This window comes from Pituophis catenifer, unplaced genomic scaffold, assembly GCF_029215685.1.
Source record: "Pituophis catenifer annectens isolate HBS135680 unplaced genomic scaffold, rPitCat1.0.hap2 SCAF_1, whole genome shotgun sequence".
Lineage (NCBI taxonomy): Eukaryota > Metazoa > Chordata > Lepidosauria > Squamata > Colubridae > Pituophis > Pituophis catenifer.
Window position 1 is genome coordinate 233,401,597 of NW_027256881.1, and position 27,808 is coordinate 233,429,404.

The window sequence follows — 27,808 nt, forward strand, 5'->3', positions numbered from 1 at the left end:
AGAGTGCACCAAATTCCCTGTTGTAAAACAACCTAAGTGGGTGCTTATGAACTATTATTGAGAGGAAGAGTGAAAAAATAGCAAAACAATTTATATCACTGTTAGGAAAAGAGACTGTTCATTTGTTGCTGGAATGGATATCTATCCCGGACAAGCCAATTCATGGGACTGGGATTCTCAATAAACTGGCAGACAATGATTCAATCACAAGGAAACCTTGTATGGGAGTGGACATTTCTTCTGTTCAGAAGCCACATTAATGGGTAGAACATTCTGATGATCCTGTTGTTGTCTCTCTGATGCTAGGCCAAGAGGGCAGTGCCCAGTGAGTGTGTTGTGTAGCCATTCATGAATTTTGGTTATGAATGAGGCTCATGTGGATGGATGTTCACAGCAAGGGAAGGTGGGAATTCTCATGGAACAGGAGAGGAGGAAGAAATGTGAAGGTTGAACTGAGAGTACAAAAAATTTGGAGGGCTATTTGCAAAAAAACTCCACATTTATTCGATCAAAAGTATCAGGATAATTCAGAGCCTGGTGGCCATCAAACCAAAATGATCGTTCTTAAATGTGGTTCTCTCCTTTCTTAAAATTTCTTCTTTTAGCATAATATCGCAGTTATGAGATGATGGGATGAATATTCTACTTCTTATTTATTCAGAAGACCCGCTGATTATAAGCAGTTAAATTTTATTTATCAGTAACACTGTATGAATAGATAGCATAGCATGGGATGTAAACGTTTCCTTTTCAGAATCACATCCATGAACTTCTCTGGACTTATTTTACAGAGCAAGGACTACCAATGACTGCAATTTATTTTATGTGTACAGGTTATCTGCTCTTACTTTCTCTTTTTTATTCTGTGTCCCATTATCTGAATTTTTTATTAGCCTCCCTTTCTAAGTCCCCCTGAGATCTCTGCCTTCCTTCCTTATAAAAAGAGGTGGCCAGTAAACCTTTACTTGTTTTAGCAGATTGCAAGTAATCTACTCTTTCATCATAGGCTCCTGTTATTTTTCATTCTGAAATTATGACCCATAGTCCTGGAGACTAAGATGCTATGAATTTTAGGATATGGCTTAGCACTGTGACTTGAAGAAAAATATGAAATAGAAACCAAGCTTCTATTTCAGTTCTGTTTTCTTGGTAATTGATATTCTTTTCTCCTAGTGTCAGAACAGCACTTCTGTTATAGCTATTATCTCTGTTAATAAGCCACCCATTGGTTTTGACAAAAACTACCATGGCTTCACCTACTGAGATTAAAAGTATTGTGTGTATCTTGATTCTACAGGGGGGAAAAAATCCTAAAATATTTCTGATAGATCCCAGAGCTCAGAAATCTGGAATATTAGACCGACAGTGACCAAGAGAAAAGGGAATTGTTCTAAAGTGATTAGTATTAATATCCCGATAGTATCTGATGAGTGTCAAAAGATAAGAGTTTTTATTTATTTATTAAACAAATTTCAATAGTCGTCCATCTCACATGTAGGTGACTCTGTGTGGCTTACAAAATTTAGAATGGTTCCCCTAATTTGTTTAAGAAAGTGGTTGAACTTCTTGAGAACTCAAGATACAAATGCAGCCAACATCACTCCTTGAGGGATATCTGTTGTTGGATTTCATGTAATTAGTATCCCTTTCAAGCTTGTTATTGAATTCTGGAGGTTGCTATGGTCTTTGATTTCCAGCACCATTTGTCTCCCCTTCTCCAACTCCAGTCGTAGAAAAATCAGATAGCTGCAATGCAATAATTGTATATTATAAAATTACAAAAGCCACTTGATCACATCAAAATCTTTTTTAGTTCTATGTTTGCTTCTCAGTGACCAGCTAGGTGCCCCTGAGAAGTGCACAATAAATGTGCCCTCTGGCTTTGTAAAGACTGTAGTGTTCTTTGTTTTCTGTGTGGCTATATAATTTCATTCCTTTCTGGATTGTTATATCCATCTCTCTTTTATGCTGGAGTGAATTGTCCCCTGATGTGATGAAAGTAGCCAAGAAATAAACTTTATCAGGCAGGACTGAAGCTCTCCGGATGTCTGTCTGTTTGTCTCTTTCTCTCTCTCTTTCTCTCTCTCTCCCTCCCTCCCTCTCTCTCTCTCATTAAGTGCTTTTTTAAAAGCAAAAGAAGGGGGAAGAAAAGAAACAGAAGTAAACAGAGTGAAGAATAGATTAGGATTAGAATACACACAGGTGAAGGGAAATCTTTCCACTCCTTGTAACCATACTGATATCTGCAGTATTGTTGGCATTCTCTGAATATTGGACTCCTTTGATCTGTCCTTTCTCCATAGGTCTACACCCGCTATGGAAAATGCTACACATTCAATGGTGACCGAAACAAAGCACGGATGACTCGCCAGAGTGGGATGGGGAACGGGCTGGAGATCATGTTGGATATCCAACAGGAGGAATACCTGCCCATCTGGAGAGAAACCAGTAAGAACTTGCAAGCTATTAGGAAGAGACATGATTCTGGAGTCCTTACATTATTAGTATTAGTCCAGAGGGCTATCCCTGTGCTGACTTTCTATTTTATTCCTTTTATGCAAGACAGATATTAAGCAGCATGGTGCCCTTGAAGTGAAGATACTTGCCTTTCACTCGGAAGGTTGAGAGTTCAATCCTAGGCAGCGGCAGATATTTCTCTATCTGGGTGCAAAGAGAAAATATCTGCTACGAACTCAGCTAAGCTCATTTGGCCAGTAAATGCTCAGCTCCATTCAGCTGTCCTGTTCTATACCTAATAAAGGAATTAAAGGGTCATAAAAAGAAAAAGTGCATGTAAAATACTACATACAATTCCAAAAACACTGAAATATTGATTACATTACTATCTGTCTTAGAGCGAAACTAAGAGTCACAAATGTGTTACTTGTAATAGTAAAAAAATTCTGTATCAGGTTTCTGTTCTCCTCCAGATGTGTTGAGAGTCGAAGACCTGAGTTCTCAAAGTTAGGAAAGCTGCTGCATACCCTTTTCAGTACCTGAATATCAAAAATATAACGAATATCCAGATAGTTCGGTTATCACTCCATATTTTGTGTTTTAAACAAAGCAGGGAAAGTATACAAATGACAGCTTTTAGCATTCTTTCTAATCCCTTAGTAATAAATGCAATCCGGGTCATGTGACTGGGGAGGTGAAGAGAGGCTCAGAAAGAGGAGCTGGCAACTCCTTTCCAACATTGAGTTTGGTTGGAAATAATACAAAGATTAATTATGGTGGACATACCATCACGTCAGCCTCATGAAAAAGTAATGTATCAATTCTAGAGATCCTGGCAGTGTGTCTGTGATCTTTTTAAAAGTTGTAATATATAGCCATTAATAAATCTATATATATATATACTTGACTGCTTTTATTATTTAGTAACTAACAAATCCCCTTTACAAGGCAGGAAACAAACACAGTCATAAGGGCAAAACAAAAATTGAGAAATGTGCCTACAGTGAGTAGCATAAATACATCATCATGGTTGTCAGATGAATCGACATAGTCCACTGATGTCTAGCCCACCCAAAAGCAATCCTAACCATGGCACCACCACTTCTTGTTCCAGATGAAACATCATTTGAAGCTGGAATCCGGGTACAGATCCACAGCCAGGATGAGCCACCCTACATTCATCAGTTGGGATTTGGAGTCTCCCCTGGTTTCCAGACCTTCGTTTCCTGCCAGGAGCAGCGGGTGAGAGCCAGAAAGTAGAAGTTCCTCTAGCTTGATGAAGAGTGAATCAGGACATTTTTTGGGAGAAGCTGAGAATAGCAATAGCAATATCACTTAGACTTATATACCACTTTACAGTGCTTTACAGCCTTCTCTAAGCGGTTTACAGAGTCAGCATATTGCCTCCAACAATTTGGGTCCTCATCACTGGACAAGAATGGTGGGAGTAAGAAGGAGGGATGCCATTGACTGGGTCATGATAGCATATAGACGAAAGTTGACAGAGTGAACAGAAGCCCAGAAAACATGCTTTTACTATTACAGCATCTGAACACCATTCGGAACATCATTTCCCCCAAAATTATATTGGCCCTGACCCTGTTGGCTTTTTGCAAAGCCTCAAATACTTGGATGTGTTCCCTGGCATGGGGTCAGATTGATATGTGAGTTTCTTGTTCATCTGTGGCAGATTGTTTTTTACCTTGGCTGCTAATGTACTGTATGTACTGTGGTTTTGTCATTTGTATTATGGTTTAACATTTTATAAGACACCCAGAATTTCCAAGGTGAGATTGGAAGCCAACTAATTCAAATGATGGATGGATGGATGGATGGATGGATGGGAGGGAGGGAGGGAGGGAGGGAGGAAGGAAGGAAGGAAGGAAGGAAGGAAGGAAGGAAGGAAGGAAGGAAGGAAGGAAAAATTAGTTTTTCACAAGCAGGTCCTTTCCCCAATATTTTTGTTTCAATTCCAAACTGACTGGGAGATTTGGAAATTGTAGTGCTGCATATCCGGAAGTTATTAAACTGGAGAAATCTGTAATGCAGCATCACATTTCTCAAATGATGTTCATCCCTTCAATCAGCTATGAACTGTAAAAAAATCAAACCTGGTTGGACTATAACATTTTGGTGAAAACATTCTCAAAGGATGTGGTCTAGAATTTATTTATTTATTTCTTTATTCATTTATTCAATTTTCTCAGTCAATGACTCCGGGCGGCTTACAATTTAAAAAAATATTACAGTTAAAAATTCTAAAAACATTTTAAAATAATAAAAACACTAAAAACATCCAAAATAACTATGCATAGCAGCCGAGATACTTGACCATAATATAGCCAGGAAACGGGGCCCTTAACACATTCAGCACCCCAGAACACAGCCAGGATTTTAGGGCCTTACGAAAGGCTAACAGAATATCATTATAACAAAATCATAGGACTCATATTTGATTAGTAAGACTAGCTGGAGGTGTGGAAAGCTCTATATACTACAAAAACTCTCATTGTCAGCAGCCACTTAATTGCGGGAGGGAGGGAAGGAAGGGAAGGAAATGACTGAAAAAGGAAAAGAGGAATGGAGGAAGATTTCTGATGCTCTCTCCCAGTTTCACATAAGGAAACTCAATGTGGAAACTGGCAGGAAGTTAGAAGTCATTCCTGCTTCCACTGCTCTTTCGCCCAGCTGTGGTCATTCTGTTTCTGTTTAGGTAAGGAAATATCCTTGAAATGATGATCCAATAGTGCACATGGGTTGTCTAGTTATCAATAAAAAGCGATGAGTTGGAATCTTATTGAACAGAGATCTCTCCCAGTCAGTTCCAGTCCACATCCAGAAGCAGATGCTGGATGTAGACTACTACAGTGAATTCTCCTGAGGAAATCATACTGTGAGTCAAGCCTGGATAACTTAATCAGGCTCTTGACTTCCAAAGGAGTTAAATAAAGCAGTAACTCTATTAGCTGACAGTCAAAAAAAAGACAGTCGCAGAACATATTTTCAGGTTATTCAGTAAATTTTACAGTTTTCCATCTCTAATGCAATTTGAAAGAAAGCACCAAAATACCTGTTAATTTTTTAAGGTGGCCATTTTTGTTTTCCTTGTCTAGCCTCTGATAGAATGGGCCAATATTTGTGCACTACTGAAATTGGTTTAATGGATATTCCATATTTCCAGGGAACTGTGGCAGTTGTAGTTCTATGGGATAGGAACTTCTTTAAAAATATCCAACATTTCACAGAACTACAATTCCCAAGATCCTTTGAAGAAACCATGAGAATTAAAATGAAAAGTAGAAATGTAATTTTAAGGTGTAAATATGTTCTACAAAAGGAAAAAAGGGCAATATTATTTAAGATTCTGGAGTTGATGGCAAAATAACTCTGTCATTATTTGTGTCCAAGGAAAAACCTGAGAAGATAAATACAGTTCCTATGATTAGAGAAAACTGTGCAGGTTTTAAAATCATATGACTCAAAAGTCATTCCAAGAAATATCCTTGTATTAAGCATTATTATCTTAATTGCACCGAATAGGGACAATTTGATATCTCTGCTCCTACTCTACCCCACTGCCACACATTTTCAGATTAAATGTCATTAATGCCATCTGGCTTTCTCTGAATTTCAGCATAAGGCAGGGGTCAGTTTAAAAATATTCAAATGTATTAGTGAATTGGTGTATACGGATGGATGGTTCATTTTCCCTCAAGATAATGTTAAAGAAAATATTGGCATGAAAGAAAATATTCAGAGCCAAAGAGAAGCCAAAATTTGTTCACTGAAGTTTCATTTCCGTGAATTCTGTCAAACTGTTGGAATCAGTTTGATTGGTCACTTCTCATCATATCATTTCCTCATTAGATTCTGATAATGGAGTTAGATACATTTTGGTCCTCTACCATTTTAGTCTTCATCCACAGGAGCTCTTTGAGGGAATTTGGACCAGTCACTATCTCTAAATCCAACTTTGCTGTTGGGAGAATAAAATTGGAAGACGAAGTATTCTGCCTTAAACTCTTGGAGGAAAGATGGATTTAAATCTAATGTCTAATTAATATTAGAAGATGCTGCCTATCTCTCTTACGCTTAATGTTACTCAAAGCCTAATCCTGCAGGATGTGGAGGCTATAATAATAAGGACTGTGTTTTAAAGTAGAGATTTCCTCAGTGCGGATTCTAAACTGCTAGAGTGTGTAATAATTTAGAAAAACAAATACACGAACCTGAGAGGTTGAAGAATCCCACAAAATCAGAGGCAACTGTAAAACCTTCTAGCCTTAAGAATGAAATTCATGGTTAGTACCTCTAATAGGTAAACATTATTTACAACAGAGGTTGCTGGCTACTGTAGAAGGAGAAGTCTGGCTTTGAAAAAGGAACAAGAAAATATATTCTCAGAGTTGTGGCCCAATGGAGAGCATTTTTGGTACAACTATCCAGTTCTGGAATTCCTTTTCTGATCATTCATGGATGTGCCACTCCTTCCAGCACCAGCCTCAGTTATACTTGTTCATCTTTTATTTTTTTTTAAAAAAAAAAAACTAGTGCTATGATGCTAGTATTTTGAATGAAAACCTTTTCAAGTTATTTGTTTTTTAAATTGTTTGGTAGACTTTTCCTTTTGTTTTTAAAAATGTATTTAAACACATTGCTAGTTGTGTATATTTAATGAGTTGCATCCTGTTTGGGGATGGAATGTTGGGTCGCATATGTGCATGTATAAGGAGAGGCTTTTCAGGTAACAACATCACTGGATGAGTACTGCTTTTTCTTGGTGTTTAGCTTGCTCCCCTTCTCCTGCAGCTGACCTACCTGCCCCAGCCTTGGGGGAGCTGCCAGGCCGGCCTGAAGGAGGAACAGACCCTGCCTGGTTACGAGAGCTACAGCATTGCTGCTTGCAGGCTGCAGTGTGAGAAAGAGGCGGTGGTTCAAAACTGCCAGTGTCGCATGGTGCATATGCCAGGTAAGGGAGGCCTTCTCGGCCTGCCTCACAGACTACAGGCCCTTCAGTTGCCTGGAGAATCTGCTCCAGAAATTGATTTGCCATGAGCCTGTGGGGCCAACCTTGGCTTTGCTCACATCTGCTCCTCACATCTGTTCCAGTGATTTGAATGTCACAATCTGACACTTGGACACAAAGCTGGTAAAACTTTTCCCTCCATTTGTTTCCGGCTTCAGAAGTTTTTCACCTGATAAAGACAGGTAGTCCTCGACTTACAACAGTTCATTTAGTGACCGCTCAAAGTTACAACGGCACTGGAAAAAGCGATTTATGGCCATTTTTCACAGTTACGACCTTTGCAGCATCCCCATAATCATGTGATCAAAATTCAGACGCTTGGCAACTGGTTCATACTTAATGACCGTTGCTGTGTCCCAAGGTTATGTGATCATTTTTTGTGACCTTCGGACAAGCAAAGTCAATGGGGAAGCCAGACTCACTTAACAACCAGGTTACTGGCTTACCAGCTGTAGTGATTCACTTAACAACTATGACAAGAAAGGTCACAAAATCAGGCAAAACTCACTTAACAAATGTCTCCCTTAACAACAGAAATTTGGGGATCAATTGTGGTCGTGTGGTATTTGATTGTCATAGTGATGTTAAAAGTACAGGAATCAACTCAGATAGGGAGCATTTGTATACCAGTCTTGTTCAACTACCAGTAGGTACTCTCTGACTATGTTGAATCACACTCCCCATTACCCCAAAAGACATCTTTTTGGCAAGAACAAGTCTGGAGAAGGTGGCTTTGCACCCTCCCTGTCCTCATGCTATACTGCATATCCTGTTAGGCAGGGAAAAAATTAAAATTTGATCCAGCTGCCAGCACTTCCCCCCGCCCCACTTTTCCAAGGTTGTAGCACTATGGATCAACTAATTTCAGCTTAGGGCCGTGATGGCAAACCTATGGCACACTGGCTATCATCCACCCCAACAAGTCAATTGTTATGCTGACAATTCAGTGGTGATGGTAAGTCCAATATATGTAGAGGAGAAAGTTACATTATATTGTCTTCCTTTGGCTTCTAGCCAGGGGTGGGATTCAGCCAGTTCGGACCGGTTCGGGTGAACCAGATGCTAATTTTACATCTGATTCACTGAATCGGTAGTTGCAAGGAATAGCTGGCCCCACCCACCCCGCCCCACCCCTCCAAGAAGTCTCCACGCAGCCCAGTTTGGATGCCAGGTAAGTGCAGTGCCCACACGGAGGCTCTGGGCGGGCGAAAAACAGGCTTCCCAGAAGTTTTGGAAGTCTGGAAATGGGCCCGTTTCCAGCCTCTGGAGGTCCTCCAGAGCCCGGGGCAGCCCATTTTCATCTTCCTGGAGGCTTGGGGAAAGCCTCCAGAACCTGGGGAGGGCAAAAACCAGGACTCCCGGAAGTTTTGGAAGTCTGGAAATGGGCCCGTTTCCCGCTTCCAGAGGGCCTCCAGAGCCTGGGGGAGGCCGTTTTCACCCTCCCAGAGGCTCAATGAAAACCTCCAGAACTAGGGGAGGGTGAAAAAACCCCTCTCCCCCCCGTAGGCCAGGCCACCATGGCCACGCCCACCCAGCAACTGGGCAGAGAACCGGTTGCTAAAATTTTTGAATCCCTCCCCTGCTTCTAGCCAACAGATGCATTTATACCAAGGCAGCAGAATAAAAGGTATATTCATCTACGTCCACATAGCAAAATTATTAGATACCCTCTCTCTGTCCCAACTCCAAGAATAGTAGAAGCTGAGTTTTGGGTAAAGGAGACATCTCTGGTTAACTACTGCCCACACTCTTCTCTTTCAGGCAATGAGACCATCTGTTCGCCCAATGTCTACATTGAATGTGCTGACCACATATTAGGTAGGTACTTTTGAAGGTATCTTAACAAACCATGAAGGGACAATAAGGAGAGGATCTGGACAACAGTCATGGTTAGGTATCGTTTTAGTTGCTTTTGTAGAAGTAGGTTCCAGCCCACAGAAACTCTTGATTGGCCAATTAAAGCCCTTCTCATTCTCTTGAAGGCATGTGCATAGCAAGAGAAAGGAAGAATGGGGAAGAGAAGGAGATGGATGATTTGGTGTGTATGGGAGAAAAAGGAGAATTGTATAGATGATAAAATATAAGGACTGGAGATTGTCCAAACCCCAGCCCATTTCAGGAATTCACTACTACAGCATCCCCAATAGATTCATCTCCAAACAACTGCAACAAAGTAGAGTGCAACTCCTTCCAAGGAAAGACTTTTGAACCATCTTTGAACAGTTCTACTATTAGGATTTATACCCCACCCCCACCTCCCGTCATCCAACTAAACTTTTTTCCTTGAAATGTTTCGTGCCCTATCTTTCTAAAATCATGCCTTACATTTTTTAGCCTGGGATGCAGAACCTACGACAGAAACATTGTATTTCCCCCTGTTAAATTTCATCCTATTTATTTCAGCTCTAATGCTCAAGCCTTTTTTAAGATCTTCTTGTATCCTCCCTTTCATCTAAAGTATCGGGCACCCCTTCGAGGTTTGTGTCATCTATGAACTCCTTGAGTCCCTCAGCTCTTTCAATCCAAGTCATTGATAAAAATGGAGAGTTATAGCAGGTCTGAGACAGAGGTGTACACCATGCCACCCATCACTTTCTCCCACCTTAATGGAGTCATTAATGTATACAGGCCACTCTTCCAAAAAACAGAGATCGGATTAATTTGGGGTGACTTGCTCTTGATAAACCCATGCTGGCTCCTGCTATGTGCTGCATTGTTTTCTAAATGACAAACAGACTGTTTAATAATCTGTTCTAGAGTTTTGCCTGGTATCATTGTCAAGGTGACCACTCTGTAATTACTCAGGTCCTCTCCCCCCCCCCCCCACTTTTGGAAAGACAGAACAACAAAAAGTATTTATCCTACTTCGTTTCTCTGGCATATTGCCCATCCTCCATGATTTCCCAAGGATCACAGAAAGAGGCTCCAAGATAAGATCTGCATGCTCCTTTGAGCTTCTTGGATATACTTGATCTGGGGAATAAAACTCATCCATAGTAGCCAAACAGTCCCTAACCATCTTGTTTGCTTTTCTCAGTTCTTCTGTTTTGGTCCATTGGAACATATGGCTGTTCCCCTTGAGGGAGGGAGGGAGGGAGGGAGGGAGGGAGGGAGGGAGACTGAAGCAAAGAAAGAACTAAGGCGCTCTGCCTTTTGCTCTTCACCTGTAACCATCCTACCATCATCCTCTCCTAACAGCCTGCGCCCACCCTTTCCTTTTTCTCCCTCTTATGGTTGACATGGCTAAAAAGCTCTTTTTGTGGCTTTCCTTGCAAACTTGAGCTTCTTTTCCCCTTAAGCATTTCTAGTTTCCACAAGTATTAGTTACTTAATAGCATGCCTCCTTTGTGATTTCACCCAGTTTCTATTTCCTATACAAATTCTTTTCAATAGCTCAGTCAAAAAGCCCCTGTGTATCCATTGTGGTTTCCTAAATTATTCCCTCCCTACTTTTTTTTCTCTTCTGAGTGGTGTGTGATTGTGCCTCTAGCATTCTATTGTTTTTTTTAAGTTCCCAATTTACCTATGTTCCTTTGACCTGAGGATTTTTTTCCATGGGACCTCATCCAATACACCTCTAAGCCAGTGGTTCCCAACGTGGGGTCCACGCCCCACAGGGGGGCAATTTGAACCTTGTTTAAACCAAATTAATGGGCTTTTAGGCTTCCTCTGCAGTGAGTAGAGTTCACTTTTTGAGTAAAGTAAGGATTATATGTCACAGGGGGACAGAGGTGGGTTCTACTTATCTTTACTACCGGTTTGGAATGGGAGCGTGCGCGCTTGCTTCACTTGCGAACATGTGTGCGCTTCTGCGCACGTGCAAATCATCAATTATGAAGTCTGGGCAGGTAAGCGGAGCCTCCTGCCACTTTTACTACCGGTTCTAAAGAACCGGACAGAACCGGGAGCAACCCACCACTGCAGGGGGGGCATCAGGATTTTAGAGATACTTAGGTGGGGCATGGCCAAAAAAAGGTTGGGAACCACTGCTCTAAGCTCCCTGAAGCTCGTTGTCTTGAAGTAAAAAATGTATGTGTGACTCTGTATGTATGATATACTTCCTTTTGGGGTAAGAGTGATTCTTGAAGCACAAGGCTGGGGTCGTTTCCATCCATGGCCTCACTATTTCCAGTTCTTCAACCAGTTCTTTGCTATTGTTTAGGACCAGACCTGGAAGGGCTGTTCTCCTGATCTGTACTTCAACTTCCTAAAAAAATGAGGCAGTCGGCAAGAACTACTGAGGAATTTGGGGGATTTTGCATCCTTAGTTGATCTTATTTTCCTTCAGACTTGAAAAATAGCAGATCTCCTGTTATTATTACAGATCTCCTCCCTAAAAGTTCTGTCATCTGATCCAGGAGGGCTTTGTTCAGATTTTTTTTGTCTGATTCAGCAATCTCAACAATAGATTCTTCTCCTTTGTATTCTCAGCCAGATGTTATTGCTGAACCTTTAGGCTGAAATCCGTGAATTGCTACAGATGTATGTACTTCCTCATATATATTGCCTCCTCCCCTTTTTTCAGATCTATTAATTTTGTATAAAATTTGTACAAAGCTTTGTAATCCACTTGTTAGTTTCATCTTGCCAGGTTTTACTAATGCCTAAGACATACTCACCTTAGAGAGAGAAGGAGGAAGTGATAACTATAAATGATGGCGAGTATATTGCTCTGTGAATGGAAAATGTGTGAATGGATGGAGATACACATTGTCCATGAACTTTGGGCTATATATTTCTTTCATTGTTTACCTAATGCACTTTTGGTATATAGCAGTGGTTCTCGGTCTTTCCTTCACCATGGTCCTCCTTTAAATACTTTTTGTGTCCACGGACCCCCAAGACTTAACTCAAGATTTAAATCATAGCATTTCTTTAAGCATTCACAGATCCCCTGGGATGACATTGTGGGCCCCCAGGGGTCCGCAGACCACAGGTTGAGACTGTATTTTTAATGGGCAATGAGTGCCCCCACCCATTTATACTTCACTCTAAAAAAACAACAACCAGGAATTATTTATATGATGACTTCACAAAATTTTCAGGGTAGCTGAAATCCCAATTTTCAAGCTTGGCTTTATTGAGCTTGATAGAGGGGAAAGAAAATAGCTTCCAGCCTGATGAAAATGTGTGAGTGTGATATGGTTGAGCTGAAATAACAAGTGCTGAGAATGTTGCGAACTATCCTAAAACGGCCGTGTGGGAATGTTGATCAGTAGCAATTTTGCAAGGGATCTAGAGCAAGAGCAGGCAATTCTAACCCCCCCCCTTGCAATGAGTGGGAGCTGCTATACTTGTGGTGGGTATGGACATACTGGGGGGAGGTTATTTATTTCTTAGCTGCTCATAGTACAGTACTGCAATATTGTGACCTTTGGCAGTTTACAAAATCAAAACATCCATACGTCTGCAGTTATGACCAAAGCTACCATCTCTCCCATCTAAACTTAAATAAGTACACCCAACTTTTTACTTCCCATGTTTGTCTCATGAGACCCATATGCATAGTAAAATGAAATACTTGTTTGGCCAAAGCACAAGATAGCTAGAGTATAAAGCGTGTGGGAATAGTTCTTCTCAAGTGCTCAGCCCCAGTGGTGGGTTCCTCCCAGTTCAGCCCGGTTCGGCCAAGCTGGTAGCGGTGACAATATGACGTCACCAAACCGGTTCTCTTTGTTTGGGAGCTAGGCCCTCCCCCCCCACGTTATTCTTACCTTTTATTTGGCCCCGCCCCCAATCTATTCGCTGCCTCCCGTGTCCCAGCTGATCGGCTAGAAGGAAAAAAAACTGTTTAAACTCTTGCCACGGGGCTTCAAAGGGCCGCCCTACAGCTGATCAGTGTTAAAAGGCAGTGTGGTGGTAGACCAGTGCACTTCAAAAACAAATGGGTAGACCGGTGCCTCCAAAAACAAATGAGTAGACCGGTGCCTGCAAAAACAAATGGGTAGACCGGTGCCTGCAAAAACAAATGGGTAGACCAGTACAGCCCTGCAGCAGTTAAAAGCCTGGTAGGCCAGTACTTCTGCTAAATCCTAAAGAATTGTCACATGACCATCAAACCACGCCCACAAAATAAGCCACGCCCACAGAACTGGTAGTAAAAAAAATTAGAATCCACCCCTGCTCTGCCCCCCCCGATCTGTTGAGCAACCAGCAAGGATGACTTGACTTGGGTACATATGTAGGCTGCAGTCAAAATCCCTGAAAAATGTATATGACTTGAAACCCTGGGGATGCCTGCCAGTGATCTAGTCCATGTGGCGATAGCAATTTCCTTTTCAGCATGGTATGTTATTCTAAAGCAGGTCTGTCCTGCCCATGCGCCTTTTCACTCCTAGATACAGCCATTGAAGATTTCCAGGAACGCTGTATCTGTCCCACGCCATGTAATTTGACCCGTTACGGCAAGGAGATTTCCATGGTACGCATTCCCAACAAGGGCTCAGCCCGGTACCTTGCTCGCAAATACAACCGCAATGAGACCTATATCCGGTGAGTATCACGTTGCTGAGGAGCACCTGAAGAATTCAGATAGTAGCTCAAGTCAGTGGGCAAACTTCCTAGATTGTGGTGGTGGCACAGAACTACAGCAGATAAGGCCTGGAGGCCTCTATGGAGGGATATATGGAAAAGCTCTGCTTGTAAATCTTCTCTTTCCTGCTTCCGTTATTCCCATTGTCCTAAGGGAGAACTTCTTGGTGTTGGATATCTTCTTTGAAGCACTGAATTATGAAGCGATTGAACAAAAGAAGGCATACAATCTGGCAGGGCTTCTGGGTGAGTGATTGAACAGAAGAAGGCATACAATCTGACAGGGCTTCTGTGTAGGCCTCTTCTCTGCCATTCCCCCAAGGTGAAGTTTCAACCCTGGGAGCAAAGCAAGTGCTTTGTGGAGGCAAGGATTGTGTGAGCAGACAAAAAGGGTGAGCGAGCGAGTCTGGTTTTGACTCAGGATGGCTTCGGCTGAGGACTGTTACCAGAGCCGTGTCGGGTCTTATAGCAACTTTAGTGGCCCTTTCTGATCCTGAGCTAAGAACTGCAAGAAGGCCGTCTAGCAGGGGTGAAATCCAGCAGGTTCTGATAGGTTCTGGAGAACTGGTAGTGGATATTTTGAGCAGTTCGGAGAAACGGTAGCGGAAATTTTAATTTGGAGAACCGGCAAATACCACCTCTGGCTGGCCCCAGAGTGTGGTGGGAATGGAGATTTTGCAATATCCTTCCCCCAGGAGTGGGGAGGGAATGGGGATTTTGTAGTATCCTTCCCCTGGAGTGGGGTGGGAATGGAGATTTTACAGTATCCTTCCCCTGCCACGCCCACCAAGCCATGCCCACAGAACCAGTAGCAAAAAAAAAATGGATTTCACCACTGCCGTCTAGCCTCCATAACTGGTGGCACCTCCTCCGAGCATTCCTTCCTTTAGAAAGTCTCCACAGTGACAGAGAAGAGGGCACCTAGATCAGGCTTCCAGAATTCGCCACAAGGCACCACCTATTCAAGAATTGTGGTACCTGTGGCTCACCTATAGCAGCATTTGCACCTATCCCTCCTTCATCTCCTTCTGGAGGAGACAGAGAGAATCCTGGAGTGCTCCCAAAAAGAAGGGGGATGATGATCCCAGGGAAAGCAGAGCCATGCTTGCCATCCAGCTGTCAGACCTGGAAGCCATCTTGTACTTCAGGCCTGCCACATTTTCTGTTGTGGGAACCTGGGGGTGGGGATTGTATGGAGTGTGGAGGATATATAGTCAAAATAACATTCTTTCTCAGAGACTCAAGGCCGCCTTGCTCTGCAGCTGCGATGAGGTGACTGGGAGATATCTCCAGGTTTTGGATGGTGCCTGATTGGATCATGTGATGGACATGTGGGTGCTGGGCAGGGACTTGAACTTTCTTTTGGGTGGGGAAAACCTGGAAACTTTCAGATTCGGGTTTTCCCAGATGTGCCAATATGACATCTCTAATAAAGTGGAACTTTGAGGAAGCTCAAGCCTTGGAGTCTTATTTCGTTGGGGATGTTACTTAGAACCCTGACACCAGCCTTCAAACCCCATCACCCAGTCCTTCCCAGCTATCAATACAGGGAGTCCTTGACTTCATTTAGTGACCATTCAGAGTTACAAAGGCACTGAAAAAAGGGATTTATGATCATTTTTCACACTTACACAATTCTTTTAGCCTCCTCCTGGTCACATGATCAAAATTCAGATGCCTGTCAGATGACTCATATTTATGACAGTTGCAGTGACCTGAGGTCCTATGATTTCCCCTTTTGCAACCTTCTGACAAGCAATCAGTGGGGAAGCCAGATTCACTTAACACCCGTGTTGCTAACTTGGAACAACTGCAGTGATTCACTTAACAATGATGGCAAGAAAGTTTGTAAAATGGGACAACGCTCACTTAACAAATGTCTCGCTTAGCAACAGAAATTTTGGGTCCGATTGCGGTCGTATGTCGACGACTACCTGTATTCTCAACTCCTGGCTGGTTACTTTCAAGATGCCAATCCTTGTCCTCTTCTTTGTCCACTAGGGGACATTGGAGGCCAGATGGGCCTCTTCATTGGGGCCAGTGTCTTAACCATCTTGGAAATCTTGGACTACATCTGTGAGGTAAGAACCCGCTCAGAAACAGAGTAGGCTGGGCTGGAAGGAGAAAGTTGTTGCACTGGAAAAGTGGGGGAAAGCCAAATTTCTCCTGCCCTGTACTAAATCCAATTCTGTCACTAAATGATGAATCCTCATCTGTTCGTCTATGGAGATTCTCAGTCATCCAGCTCATGGTTGTCCCAAAGTTGCTTTTTTCAAGAGACAACTGGACTTTCTGGGTTTTTTCTTTGAAGACATTTCGCTTCTTGTTAAGGAATTCGCAGAGCAACTCTTGAGTAGCAAGGGTGTGCACATGAAAGCGATTGAGAGTAGTTAGGAAATAACACAGCCAACACACAGATACACTGAGTTGTGTTTACTTTCAAGAAATAGTAATAAGGCACAGTCCAATAAACAGTTCAGGTCATACACGTATAAAGCAGTAGATATCAAACAATAGTCCAGGGATAATCCAATAACAAAGTCTTCTTACCAGTCGTTGTAGTCATACACGATAAACAGTTGCAAACAGTAGCAAAGAGCAGTAAAAAGCACGCAGCAAACAGCAAAGATATTAGCAAAGAGAAGCAAAGAGAAACAAATCAGGTTTCTAGCTCCCTTTTAAGGACATTGGCTACAGAGCTAACCAATCAGGACACAGTATGATGCAATATAGCAGTCTTAAAGCTATATTTCTGGTTTATATATTGCCAGCCCAACAAGTTAGGTAAAATCATTTCCTAACACTTCTTATCCAAGAAGCATCCGAGAGCTGAAGTAGCTTCTTGGATGAGAAGCAAAACGTCTTCAAAGAAAAAACCAGAAAGTCCAGTTGCCTCTTAAAAAAGCATCTTTGGGACCTCATCTTTTTGAGAGTTATGCTGACTGACCTCAACTGTGAAATAAATACCTCTTCCTAGAGCAAAGGGCTGAGGGACCTGGAATCTACTAAGTGTAGCTGGATTTCTGATTCTGGTTAGCCCCAATTGACAGGACCAGTAGGTGGGGTGATCAAAGCTGAAGTTCAACTATATTGATAACCATGATCTGCACTGTGTGGGTTTTGGGTGGTGGATGAGTGGGGATATGTGGACAAAGGGCCCAAAATGGACAAGGTCAGAATTTTGTTTTTCTGGACTTGGGAAAGTTTTTGTATATTTCTTACTGCAAAGAGACAGGAAACAATGACTTTGATTTTCAGCAGTCATGTTCAAAGGATGTCCTGAAGACCATCAAACAACAGGTTCAGGCTACATACCATCCAGGCTCCAGAGGAACAAACTGTGTGTTTGGATTTGACTTTCTGTGTTACATGAACCCAGACAATAGTAGTTTATTTATTAAAATACGGTTAAACAAATCATAGTGTAATATAGTAGATAAACACACTATTTATGCATTGAAATGTATGTGCATAATGTACTGTATTTATGACTTAATATGTCTATCTACTGCTTCTTAGAATGAAGCAACACAAAGAGGTTTATAATTAAAGCAGCTATAAAATAGATGCAACAGTATAAAGCAACATTCGGTGAACCTTAAAATATATTCAATAAAAAGTAGAAGAGGGGCATTTTTCCACTCTTCAAACAAAAGAGGCTTGCTGGCAATATTTCCCACTATCTGTGTCCTCAGATTCCAGCTAAACAGTGAAGAATACAATCAGAAGCCCCAAGCCTTTGATGAAGGACCCCAAAGGCTTTCAAAATTGACCCATAAATTGTACCTTTACAGTGGAGAAATTACTAAGCGATGGGTAGTAATTTTACCAACTGGCAGCCTTGATTGCAGTAGCCTAGACACCTGGACAATCAATCAGTCAATTAATAAATCAATCATAGTCTTACATTTTAAAATATAGAGATCTCTTTTATTCTGACTGGATGGCTCAGTGGCTAAGACACTGAGCTTGTCGATCAAAAAGGTTGGCAATTCGGCAGTTCAAATCCCTAGTACAGGTCTCCCGCGTGAGCAGGGGGTTGGATTAGATGACCTCCAAGGTCCTTTCCAACTCTGTTACTGTTAAGTACTGTTAAATGTTAAATATTCCTGGTCCTCTGGCACATGCCCTACCAGAACGCAGCCTGTAGCCTTCCAAAGCTCTGTACCTCTGCTTTGCAACATTGGGCCTTTGACTGAAACCCCACTGGCCCACATGGTGAGCTTGATGGGCAATGGAAAACTAGAGAAAGGGATTTATTTGTTTAATTTAATTTATTGTCTGCCCATCTCGTATACGACGACTCTGGAAGCCTTGCAACATAAAAAACATTGAAAAAAGCCATTGAAAATAATCAAGGGTTACAGTTATTTTTCTGCAATACAGCCACCTCAGAAGACAAAAGCCCTGCTGTGGTCATTCTCCCTCTGTCTTTTGCTGTGCTCCAGGTGATCCGTGACAAGGTGGCCCATGGCCTACGGCGCCCCAAACCTGCCCTGAAGAAGCCTTCGGGCAGTATTGCCACTCTGGGACTGGAGGAAAACAAGGAGCAGGTATAACATAGGGTTCTTCCTCTCCCAAACTCACTCCTGCAGTTGCCAGAGAATTGAAGTAGGAAGGGGGCTTAACTGGAAGCAAGGAAAATGCCATTCAGATGAGCCTGAAGCTTTGAACCTAGTCAATTAAAGGTAAAATAAGCGGGGAGAGGAGGAGTGAGGGACACCGCCCGCTTCTGTATTTAATAGAGTGATATGCCAATTTTATGAGGATTTTGAAGGATTTTGTGGACCAGATGCAGCAAGCTGAGTGATTGTAGATATAATGAATTCATTTATCTATATTTATTTTTTATCTATTTATTTTTTATCTACATTTTAAAAGAACTATTCCACAATGTTGCCGTTTCTGTATATCTTAAGAAGTGCGCATCTCATATCTTGGCAGCTGTTTGCAAATTATCCATCAGCTTCCCTCAGCCTGGATATCTCTAGACATGTTAATTTCACAACTACCAAAATTCCCAGATCTGTTGGGGGCTGGTGCAGCCATGGTCCTTTGCAGGATCTCCCCCCCCCCCAAATTAACGGGCAAAGGTGCAATTTATGGTGTGGTAGTGAATTGTGTCACTCACGTGTATCATTACAACACACTGGCCCATTTTCCTTGTATGTATTCAGTTGGATATCTAGTTATACCATTTTTGTTATATGTTTCCTATGTTCTAGAATATTCCATGCCCTAGATTCCAAAATGAAGTTGCCTTAGACTGAATCAGATTCTTGTCCATTTCGCTTAATGTTGTCTATTTATTTACGAATTTGTATCCTGCCCTTATTACTTTTACAAATAACTCAAGGCAGTGAACATGTCCAACGCACTTCCTATTTTTCCCACAACAATAAACCTGTGAGGTGAGTTGGGCTAAGCAACAATGACTGGCCCAAAGTCACCCAGCTGGTTTCATGGCTAAGGGCGGGACATGAACTCATGACTTCTGCTTTCCATCCTGTTGCCTTAATCATTAGACCAAACTGCCTCTATAATAACTGGCAGCTACTCTCCAAGGTTTTAGATTTGCCAGTCTTATCTGGAGATTTCTGGGCATAAACCTGTGATCTTTGGTCTACACGGTAGGGCCAACCCTTGAGAGCCTCTCTATTCTTTTTGGAAAGATTTGTAATTAGTTCTAATGAGAAGCAATGGAGTCTATGGAAAATGTCTTTTTGCATTGGGGACAAGTAGAAAGAAATATATTTGGACAGAGAAACTCAGTTGAGTTTAGCATGATTAATCAGCCAGAGTTTCATTAGTTAACCTAATACAAAAGCAACAGCAAAAAGTCTTGATTGTATCAGGATCTATTTCTAATGATCTGGTGACATAGCAGATTGTACCGCCACTCCACCAAGATTTATAGAGCTTAAGTATTTGGTTATACTAATTCTACCCCTTCTTTTTCAAAAGGTAAACTTTAGGAACCAAGATCCTGACTGTAGTTTTCTACCTATGCCTGAAATCCTTAAGAATTGAAATCCAGGAAATTGTTCAAGTTCTAAAGCAGTGCTAAAGCAGGTCATGGACAGAATGACTTACAATGAATTGAAGTGCTCCCAATCAACCAGTAGGGAGATAAAAAAATTAGGGACCACTTTGAGTGCCATCTTGGAGAGCTAGCGATAAAAATAGAATTAAGGCTATTATTTAGGTTTTCCTCTCTAGGCCAAACACAAGAGACAAAGTCTAGAATTATGGCACTATAGAGTTGGAAGGGGCCATTTAGGTGAACCTTCTGCTCAATGCAAGAATCCAGATTGAAGACCCCCCCCCCCCAATAAGTTGCCTTCCCTTTGAACACAGCAAATGAAGTGAAGCCCACCACTTCTCAGGATAATGGCTTCCACTGCAAATGGTTTGTGCCATTTTTAATAGCACTTTTGAAGACAAGTCATTGAGCTATGAATAGCCATCATGCCAGATTGCTCCAACAATAAAGTTTATTTTAAAAAAAACAAGAAGACCATCCAGAAAGTAAGAGAATAGAAAATTTGCAATTTTGCTTATCTCAATCCTAAGTAAATATGCAGTCCAAATTACTCAGCTATATAGGTGCAATGATAATAGAGCAATGTTTTAAAGAATGCCTAGCAACTCAAATAAATTGTATTTAAAGAAAAGATGTTGCATTATAGTAATGTTACAAACTCCTGTCTCTGATCATACCTTTTTTCTGGGGGTGGGGTGGGGGGAGTAGGTACATTACTACCCAATCACAGCGACAACAAAAGCTCAATTTCTGAATTGGTTTTTACCAGGCAGCAATCATTTCTCACCAGGGAAGATTAAAAAAAAACCAACTCCTGTTCATTTGTTGCTTAAAAATACCAAAAAGCAGGAATAGCCTTTTCTTGTAAAATTGGCAGATGATGCATGGTGTATTTTGGGTTACATTGAGCTTCTAGAAAGGCTAAATACTTGCTCTTCTTTTAATGAAAGTTCAGAATCTGAATTTACGCTTAGCGAGTGTGGAATGCACCTCTTGTAAACACCAATAACTACAACTCTTACACACATATTTTGTTTCCAGAACATGCACTGTTTGCTTTTATCTGTAAGTTGAATGCAGCATATATATCTGTGTGTGGGAAGAGAGAAAGAGAAGGAAAATAATTCAGCTGTGATGGATCACTGATTAAGTATTTTTGGAACCCCTGCAGATAACATTTTGCTAAGTAAAAAAGATTGTACTGTTTATAAAACAAGTGAACTGCTGGAGGTAAGATCTTCTTAAATTAGACTATATCATATCCAGGAAATTTAATGCAGCCAAACAGGGAAAAAAACTTCTTCTTGAGCTAGCAGAGAAGATTCACAATAATGCCTAGAATATAGGAGATGAAAAATTGTGAGGATCTGAATTGTTATATGATAAAACAGCAGACCTACTTTCAAGAGAATTTGAGATCTGAAGAAGATATCCATCCAAACCTATAACAGTAAATATAGGAAGAGGCACCTATATGGTGCTGTACGTTGAAAGGAACTACTATTAAAAAGAATATGTGCATTTTGCAGCAACTGGGAATTTTAGATGAAATGTGTCCTTCTGGAACAATCAAGAATTTCACAGACAAAGGATAACTGAAAGCAATGGCAGAGCAATTGCTGCCTGGTTGAAACTTATCAGGAGGGCCTTGCTGATACTGGGAACCGTGATTTTGCCCGACCTCACCATCTCAACAGAGGTCTCCTGAAAACTTTCTTGACCGAAGACGTAACTATCTTTTAAATAATGTAAACTTGGTTTACATACATTCTCCAAAATAAAGAACCAAGATCTTCACAACCTTGCTATCAACTCTTCAAGGTAGGCCAGCCCAGGAAACCAATTTCACAAGTTTCGAGAAGAAGTATATTTCTTGATGTAGTTTGTGTTTTCTCTTCCCTCTCTTATATACTAGGAGGGGTTAAGGCAGAGCCAGCCTGAGTTTCTTCTTAATGTTTTCATTGTTTCCAGGTTTAAAACATGTTCTTGTAACTATCTCTTCATAATTTCTCTAATGTTATGCGATCTCTGTAGAGTAGAGAGATTTAACTCTGGCCTGAAGAAGGTGGTGGCAGAGGGAAAACAGTTACTCAGAGCTGGGAAAATAGGAAACATGAGAAAGTGGCTCAGAACAGTCCCCTCCCCCTTGACCTCATTGTCCTTAAAAAGGGGATCAATGAAGATTTTGAATATGCTTTCAAGATCTCTCAATATGCCCTAGGAGGACGATAAAGTCATGCTCCTGAAATCCCTGCGACAAGTCTGTTTCTTGACCTTGCCTACTTGAAGAGTTGATGGATGTAGATGTTAAACTCGCATAGTCCTTGATTTATGTCTGATTGCTCAGCGACCATTCACAGTTACAATGAACCCCCAAAAGGGACTTATGATCCAACTTCAACGATCCAAAGTTTCCCTCCCCCCATCATGTGACTGCATTTTGGGTTTCTCGGCAACCAGCCCACATTTAAGACCATTTGTGGTGGCTTGCAGTCACATGACTGCAATTTACAATGGTTTTGCCAGAAACTAGCATTTACTGCCAGTTTCTGGCAAAACTGCCCCATGGTGAACAATGGGTTCACTTAACAACTGCTGTGTTTGCTTAACAACCACTGTGTTCAGTTAATGATGGTGTTTGCTTTATGATCTCAGCATTTGCTTAACAATTGCTGTGAAAAAATAAAATCATAAAATCAGGTCTGGTCACTTGGTTTATGATTGCTTTATGACCGTCACAACTTAACTACCATAATTGCCAGGATCAATTACAGTTGTAACTCAAGGTCTCCTGTAGATTTTCCCACAACAGTAGTTTTTGCAAAAGAAATGAAAATAGTCTGGAGAATAGCCAGTTGCAAAGAAGGTAGGGACAAATGTAATTGAGCAAATCAATCTAATTTAAAAGAACAACTGTTCTAAAAAGTCAACTATCCAAAGCTGTCACTGGACAGTATCCTCATTATTCCACAGAGCTTTAGACTCAGAAGCTAGAAAAGGTTAAGCTGATGATACTAAAATACAGTTGGATTTTGCTGCTGGACAGCTGGAAAAAGAACTGCAACTGTTCACTGGCCTATGAAAAGATGTTATTCGGATACAATCAGGTGCTGATAAAACTCAAACCTCATGCAAGAAAGAAGCTGATATGGCCATTGAGCAGCAGAAAAAGTGGGCTGGGGATGCATAAAATCTAAGTGGAGCTTATGTTTGCCACGTTCCCAAAATGTGGTGTCTGAAAGCAGAACTGAAAGGTTAGCCTGTGTTTATCCTGGCCATTATTCAGAGCTATAAACACAATCCTGTGCAGTTTTCTACAGAGTTCTTGATTGTGAGAATCAGGACAAGGTTTCTAGAATATGTTTCCTGTGTTTCTCTAATGCACCTCAACTCATAACATAAATAGAAATGCAGTCTTCACATGCCTCTGTTATTCTGTTTTGCAAACGGTGTATTCAGCCAGTGGGATCCTCCTCCTTGTCAGGGATCAAGATAAGCATTTGGAAAAGAGGGCAGCGATTACTGGGGTCAATTGAGCCTTGAAATTGAGGGAGCTAGATTAAGAACTGCGCAAAGTCATAATGCAGTTATCCTGAACAAAACGTTTTGTCTATAGAACAGTGAGAGCGAGCCTTGTGCTTTGTTTCTAAAAATGGGAAGCCTCACAACTGAACGCTGTTCCAATTCTACCGTAATCTGTTTCACCTTTTTGTATAATTGTGTATTTCTATTCCTGGAACAATTTGTATGAAGTCAAAAGCAAACACCAGGGATGAGTATACAAAAGATGGTACACCTTTCCCCAAAACGGCAGTGTGAATTCACGCCTGCCTATTTTTGCAGTCCTAAAATGTTATTCTGGCTGGCCCATTGCTAATATATTGAAGAGGCATTTTGGAAATGAGAGAATTGGTACAGCTTTTGTGGATTGTTCAGAGACTCATTTTCCTGTGAACCGTAGCAGACACTTACTAAAAGGAGAAAAATATTCAAGATCCATAAGACGGTTTGGCTAATGGCCTCATTACCACTATTGGCACTTTTCCCACTGAGCTAAATGGAAAGAGAAATAGATGGCACAGAAAGAAGGAGAGAATATCAGGGTCAATTCACTGAGTTAGCTACCAAGGCTTTCTAATAGTTTTGTTCTTGTTTCCAGAGAAATTCCTTATGTTCTGGTAACCTCAGCATTTTGTCACGGAAATAAATGTTTCAGAATTTTTGGAGCAGGAAGGGATTTTCTTACAAAGTATTGTACATATAATAAAGTGTTCCTAATACCATCAGTATATGATCTCCATTATGTGACTTCCCCCCATGAAATGAAGATAGCTGCTGGAAATTAAATCACCCATACATTCAGCTCTACTGATTATTTGATCTTTCGGAAAACTGCACTGTGCAACTCCTTCTTGCTCAAAGCATAGATTCTAAAACCAAGGAAAAATGATCAACAGTCTAAGAAGTATGGTTTTTAGTGTGTGTGTGTGTGTGTGTGTGTGTGTTTTTTTAAAGGCAGTCATAATAGCAGAGATTGCTGCTACAGAAACACTCTTAAGTTTCCATCTCTGGCTTTGCAGAGTGTTACATTCCTGCCTGTTTCTGCCCAGACCAAACAAAGAAGATTAATGTGGAGCCAAATTGCCTCTGCTGTGTCATTAATGGGATCCCAAAACCAACATAGAGGAGCTGTTGTTTGTATCCATTTGTAAGGGTTGCCCCACCATCAATTCAGCGCTGAGAAACATATCCTCAAGTTTGCAAGAAACCAGGGAGGAGCCTGATCATTGTTGGTTTAGATGGATGGTTCAAATACTGGGATTCAGTACAATTGCTGCAAAACAGAAAATCCAAGTAGATGCACACAAGGAAGAGTGAAAGTGTAGAAGAGGCTTCTCATGATTGATGGCTTGTGGGAACAGACTACCTACCATTCCCTGTGAGAGCTATCATTGCTGTGACCGACAAGTGATAGCTATCAAAGATTATGGATGAACTTGGACAATGACCTAAAAAAATGTGATTTAGAAAGATGGTCTCTTAAGTTAATAGGTGTATCTTATGATTAATTAAGGATGAAGAGTAGAGCGTAATTTTTCATTTAGATTCCAACTTTCAGGCAAACTGTTGGCTCCTTCTGACCAGACTGGCTATATTTGGTGAGATCTCAATTTTCTGGTGAGCCATAGATTTTTTTTAAAACAAGTTTTATTGAGTTTTTTTCTTTTCTCCTCCGATCTTCACCTACATCTTTCTTTCTTTTTTTTTCTTTTCTTTTTTTTTTTGAATAGAGTGTTGGTTGTTTCTTATCTTATACAATTAGTCAAATTCAAATACATTTTGCTCAATTACAATTTTTGTCAATATCGTCTTCCCCCCTTTCCTTTTTTTTGAATATACCTCAGTATTTCTATACTTGCATACATAAACACCTTCTTCATTTATCCCTAAATTCTAACTTTACCAATTGTACATATTTATTCTCTTTTTTATTTAAACAATTTTATTCTCTTTTATTCTTAAACAATTCATTCTTTTTCTTAATATATTTATATTTGTTTCTTCAAAGCTGCCTTTCTTCCACTTCATCTTTTTTTTTATTGTACAGCAATCTTTCTCCTCAAACCTAGCCTCTCCCTCTTCTCCTTCCAACTTTCTTTCCCCACCTTCTTCTTCTCTTCTCTACTTCCCCTTCCCTTCTCCTTCTCCTCCTCTCTTCCCCCCTGTCTTACCTTCTCTCCTACTCTCCTTTCCCTTCCCTTCCTTCTTTCCTACTCTTCCGCCCCTCTCTCTCCTTCTTCCTCCCTTCCAATTCCTTCATCTCTCTCTATTGCTGTATTCATTTTCAATTTAATGTTTTCCATTGTGGAGTTCAGGCAACCCCGATCCCTTATCTTTTTAATTATTAACGATATATTTCATCTTGTTCTCTTTTTTCCTTCAAATCTTTACTCAAATAATTTTCTAATCACTTATCCTTTTTACTTTTACCAATATATTTTTTCTGCTTTACTTCTTGCAAGTATAACATTTAAATCATTTTTATCATTTCAATTTCATTCTGTTTGACATTCAGTTTCAATCATTAAATATATTTCTCAAAACATCTTAATAAATTTCCACTTATTCAAATGTATATTTATAAAGCGCATCTTAATCCTTTCTCATTTTACCCAATCCAATTAGTTCTTAAAATATTCTTAAATTGTCTTCTTTTCTCTTTTTAATTATGTTTCAAATATATAGTTTGAAATATTCCAAAAATTACAATTTCCCCCAACTGGTTTATTCATATTGTTAAAACTTATCATTCTATAAACCTCCAATATTATTGAGCATGTGACATTTATTACAGTTTTCCCTTTGTTTCTACTTTTCTTTTCCTTTTTCGTATCTTTTCATTAATATTTTGTATCTTAAAATTGTAAAATCTTTGCCCTTTATTTCCCATTATTTTCCATCTCTTTTCCCTCTTTCTTATATTTCCACTGTAAATCCCAGTGTAATCATTTATGTTTTTAATATTTTTTCTTCTCCTCCACCCTCTTTTCCTTCTTTGCCTTTTGTTTTCCCTTCTTCTGCCTTTCTTTTGTATTTTAAATTTCTGCACTCTCCTATTCTGCCCTATATTTCCCATTGTTTCTCCTTTCTCTTTCCTTTTTTGTATCTTTTCATTGTTAAGCCCAGTATGCTTATTTTGTATTTTAAAATCATAAAATCTTTTATTTTGTCCTTTATTTGTTATCATTTTCCATCTCTTTTTTATCTTTCTTATCTTTCCACTGTAAATCTCAGTGTAATCATTTAAGTTTTTTATATTTTTCCTATTCCACCCTCTTTTTCTCCTTTGTTTCTTTTCTTTTTGTCCATACTTAATATTACAATTGTTTAATTTTCCATAGTCAGTCTCTTTGTCTTTGTCTTATTCATTATCCCTCTCTCTTTCTTGCTTCTCATTAGTCATTTCCTTTTCATCTTCAGTGCATTCTAGCTCTGTCTTTGCCTCCTCAGATTTTGATTTTCCATGCAAATTTATAATCATTTCCTTTATTTCCAAACACATCATCTTTATCAGTTCGTTAAGTTCCTGTTCCATTTTATTCTTTCTGGATTGAATTATTCCAGTTTTAAGTCGCTTTAAGATCCCACTTTTATAATCATCAAAGTCTATCCTCTTGTAGGCAAAACGTATCCTCCTTAGTTCTCGCCAGTTATCTCTTTAAAAGTTCAAGGTTTCATTTCTTCAAAGATATTCTCAAAGTAAACAATTCCATGTCATGCTCTTCCTTCTCCTGCAGATGTCTCTCTATAATACACAGTTCCACTCGACTAATTAACAAATCGCCATTTTATTTGTAATCCACATCCGTGTTTATCGAGTCATAAATGAGTAAAAAGCCAGTTTTCACCTCTTCTTTCACCTTTATATACCACTAATCAGTTTATAATTCAATCCCAATTGAATCCAAGTTCCAGATTTACATTTCCATTTGTCAATCACTTTTAATTCTTTATTCGGGTTCTTCTATGGCACGCTTGTCATTCTCACTTTCTCTTTCCATCCACCATCTCCCCCCGCCGCTATTTAGCCACAATTTCCACACCGGGGTAATTTTAGTAATAGTTTAGTAGTTAAAAATATTTAGAATTTTCTTTTTATTTTTTGTGGGTTAGCCGATCACTCACCCAACACCAGCACTCTGCCCAAATCTTCCCTCCTGCACATTGCTTGCTCCAGAGGCTCCAGCTTC

General features: G+C 40.4%; 1 protein-coding gene across 4 annotated transcripts in view; it reads left to right on the plus strand.

Annotated features, from left to right (window-relative positions):
• The window catches only part of ASIC4 (acid sensing ion channel subunit family member 4), a 102,476-nt gene that overhangs the window by 67,133 nt on the left and 7,535 nt on the right, over positions 1–27,808 (plus strand). Inside the window, exons 2-10 of one of the 4 annotated variants that reach the window (XM_070956762.1) lie at positions 2,304–2,448; positions 3,572–3,699; positions 7,246–7,426; positions 9,245–9,301; positions 13,822–13,975; positions 14,169–14,260; positions 16,016–16,095; positions 18,463–18,567; positions 19,979–20,688. In XM_070956762.1, coding sequence (XP_070812863.1) covers positions 2,304–2,448; positions 3,572–3,699; positions 7,246–7,426; positions 9,245–9,301; positions 13,822–13,975; positions 14,169–14,260; positions 16,016–16,095; positions 18,463–18,567; positions 19,979–20,044 — 1,008 coding nt within the window. In that variant the 3' untranslated portion in view covers positions 20,045–20,688. Of the gene's footprint in view, positions 1–2,303; positions 2,449–3,571; positions 3,700–7,245; positions 7,427–9,244; positions 9,302–13,821; positions 13,976–14,168; positions 14,261–15,250; positions 15,465–16,015; positions 16,096–18,462; positions 18,568–19,978; positions 20,689–27,808 lie in introns of those variants that run through there. The other 3 variants (XM_070956744.1, XM_070956753.1, XM_070956770.1) reach the window with 3 other exon arrangements.